We start from the raw sequence: 3,321 nt of genomic DNA, 5'->3' as shown, positions 1-3,321 counted from the left end.
GCCACAAGACAAGATTGGTCAGAGGAAAGGTTTTAAGGTGACCCTTTGATTCTTCCAGGGTGCCCTAGGATAATGAATTTCTACTGCTTTAGTGAAGGGAGCTAAGGCTGTTCTTCTGAGGCTGAATGGCCAGGACCATGGGGTTAATATCAGGACAGCATCAACGTTTGGGGTTGTTTGAAACAGTATGAGTCCAGAGGCTGTGCAGTAACCACTTGAAACCTCCTTAAAGGGTAAGGACTGGCCTTTAAAAAAAAATAATATTATAATCAAATATAAGTAATAGAAAGAATGAATCACACTTAACAAGGGTAGGTATTATTTCATGAAAAAAATACATACATATGCACACTTGTTAAAGATGTAAATATATTTCTTATTATGAATGAGGGTCAAAAATAAAATAAAAGTTACTGTACTGGACTGAGCAATGTTAGACAACGTGGAAAGAACTGAGTCTCAAAAATTGTGCAGCTCAGTCTCTTCCTTCGAAAACAGATCTTTTAGAGTAGAAGTTTCCCAAGTCTAAGTCTGGCTGGCAAACAAACACTATGAGCCAGTGTATTTTTCCTCTTACAGCGTACCACCCGTCCTAGGACGCTGCCTTACACTGCAACTTCCCCATCTCATATCTAGCCTGGGACTCATCAATTTTCTGCCAGGTTTGCAGGAGGGAAACAGCTTAGAGCTTTCAGAATTTGGTATTCCCCAGGGAGCCTTTAAAGAACCAGCCAAGAGTCAAGACTCCCTGCCTCCACCCTGAGGACAGAAAGGACAACACACCCCAAGAACAGAGAAACCCATACACAGCCCCACCCCTGCTTTCACTGCTGGGAAGCACAGAGCAGAGCTGTCAGCATGAGGTACTGACTGACTTCCACCTCCAGGGTCTCAGGTCTGAGGAGGGCAGCCTCAGGTCTGCAGAAGAGAGAGGCAATGCTGAGAGTCAAGGTGAGGATCCTTACTTAGAACTGTGGGAACATGCCCCCCCAGAACAAAGGAAACCTCACGGAATTCTGCCCTGATCCGTCCCCGCGCTAAGAGGCCCGAGGCTTGGCTGTTAGGCCCAACGCCCCCTCAATTCCCTCTGAGGGTCTCAGAGAATGAAGACTTTGATCTGAGGCTGGCGGACTCAGATCAACAGAGTGAAACATCCCAGGCTTTTTTCGGAGTCACGGAGAAGACCCTGAGTGAGGACTGAGGGTATTCTCAACCCCGCACAACCCCCTACCCCTGCAGTCTACCCTGGGAGGCCCCGGGCAGGGCTGTCAAACTCTGGGAAGTGGGGGTCTTTGTCTAACCGGAGCGGGCACATGAGTGAGCACTGAAAACCCTAATCATCCAGGACCATGGGGATCCCATAAAACCCTGCTCCTATGGTCAGCTCTGGAAGGCTGCTGCAGAAGTGGCCATCTAAGGCTCTTCCTCATTTGCTTTGCAAGAATCTCAGGGCGGTAAGGTCATTGGTGTAAGGAGTTTAGCTTCAGAGCTGCGGGGCCGGGGGGCGGGGGGGGGGGTGGTGGGCCTTGCCAACAGCTGACAGGCTGATGGTAAATGTGAACTGAGAGAATTCTCCACCTCAGAACAGAGGGAACCACACAGAGCCGGTAACTTGCCAGGCCTTGCTCTCAGCCCCAAGTTGACCCAGACAGGGCTGGAAGCTGCAGCCTAAGGCACACTCTAACTTCTGCAAGGTGCTCAGGGGACAGACTGATTAGAAAAGAAGCCCTGTGGGGTCCTAGAGCAGTGCTCTCATGGAAGCCCGTAAAAGCGGCTCTGGTTAAAGACAAGGTGGAATGTCCCTGCTGAAGGTGCACACACTATCTCATTCTCCCTCCTCCAGGTGCCCTCATTGCCTGCCCTCCTGCCCACACTACTGCCTACTATCTCTAACCAGTGTCACCATGCCTCGGGGGCAGAAGAGTAAGCTTCGTGCCCGTGAGAAACGCCGTCAGGCCCAGAGTGAGGCTCAGGGTGTCCAGAATGCTCAGGCCACTGCAGCAGCTGAAGAACAGCCCCCATCATCCCCCCTTCCTCCTTTTGGTGGTAATGGCCAGAGCTCTTCAGCTGCTGGGTCAGGTAGAAAATCCCAGGGGTCCCGTAGAGCCCCATCCACTACCACTACTTCTGCAGGGGTTTCACACACAAGATCTGATGAAGGTGCCAAGAGCCAAGATGAGGAAAGACCAAGTACCTCTCAGGCACAGCCCAGCACTGATCGTTACCGCAGAACCCCTCTAGATGACAAGGCAATTCTATTGGTGCAATTCCTGCTGCGCAAGTATAACATGAGGGAGCCCATAACAAAGGAAGACATGATGAAGTATGTCATCAAAAAGCACAAGGAGCACTTCCATGAGATCCTCAGGAAAGCCTCTGAGCTAATGGTGCTGGCCTTTGGCATTGATCTGAAGGAAGTCGACCCTACCAGGCACTGCTATGCCCTTGTCAGCAAATTTCAGCGCACCTGTGATGACAGGCTGAGAGGTGAAGAGATCATGCCCAAGACAGGCCTCTTGATGACTATCCTCTGTGTGATCTTCATGAAGGGCAACCGGGCCACTGAAGAGGATATCTGGGAAGTACTTAATGTGATGGGGATATATGCTGAAAGGAAGCACTTCATGTATGGGGATCCCAAGAAGCTCATCACCCAAGATTTGGTGCAGGAAAGGTACCTGCAGTACCAGCAGGTGGCCAACAGTGATCCTCCATGCTATGAGTTCCTGTGGGGTCCGAGAGCCCACGCTGAGACCAGCAAGATGAAAGTCCTTGAGTTCTTGGCCAAGATCCACGATACAGTCCCCAGTGCCTTCCCATCCTGGTATGAAGAGGCTTTGCGAGATGAGGAAGAGCGAGGCGGAGCCAGATTTGCAGCTCTGCTTGGTACTGGTGCCCTGGCCAATGTGCGCCCCAGGGCCAATTTTGGCAGCTTCTCCCACCTGTAGTGAAACCTGAAGCACTTTCCTCACTTTGTGTTTGAAGTAGTGTGAGGCTTAGGTGGTGCTAGAGGGAACATAGTGCATATCATATGTTCTACATGAATAACTTATAAATTTATCTTTTGTTGTTCAAAGTTTTCAAATGTTTCTTTTTAAAAAAGTTTAATTAGCTTCACAATGTAAGTGTATGAATGATATTAATTACATATTTAATGCTATTTATGAGATTTAAGAGTAAGAGTTGTGCTATTTTATCAAACAAACTGGGTAACTTTCCATCTTATTTAGTGATCTGGAACAAGAAAACATAGCATTGGAATAGCTATTTCCTTAGAAATGTGAAAGAAGTTAGCAACAAAATGCTGGGATCAAAAAATAG

The 3,321-nt window shown here is 48.8% G+C and overlaps 1 protein-coding gene across 1 annotated transcript; it reads left to right on the top strand.

The window, feature by feature from the left end:
• Window positions 1–1,904: 1,904 nt before the first annotated feature.
• Window positions 1,905–2,948, top strand: LOC123323403 (melanoma-associated antigen B18-like). The gene is made up of 2 exons (XM_044911849.1): window positions 1,905–2,046; window positions 2,161–2,948. The coding sequence occupies exons 1-2, from the start codon at window positions 1,905–1,907 to the stop codon at window positions 2,946–2,948; spliced, it is 930 nt and encodes a 309-aa protein (XP_044767784.1).
• The last annotated feature ends 373 nt before the right edge of the window (window positions 2,949–3,321 follow it).

The sequence above is a fragment of the Neomonachus schauinslandi genome, chromosome X, assembly GCF_002201575.2.
Source record: "Neomonachus schauinslandi chromosome X, ASM220157v2, whole genome shotgun sequence".
Lineage (NCBI taxonomy): Eukaryota > Metazoa > Chordata > Mammalia > Carnivora > Phocidae > Neomonachus > Neomonachus schauinslandi.
This window is presented reverse-complemented; position numbering and strand designations above follow the sequence as displayed.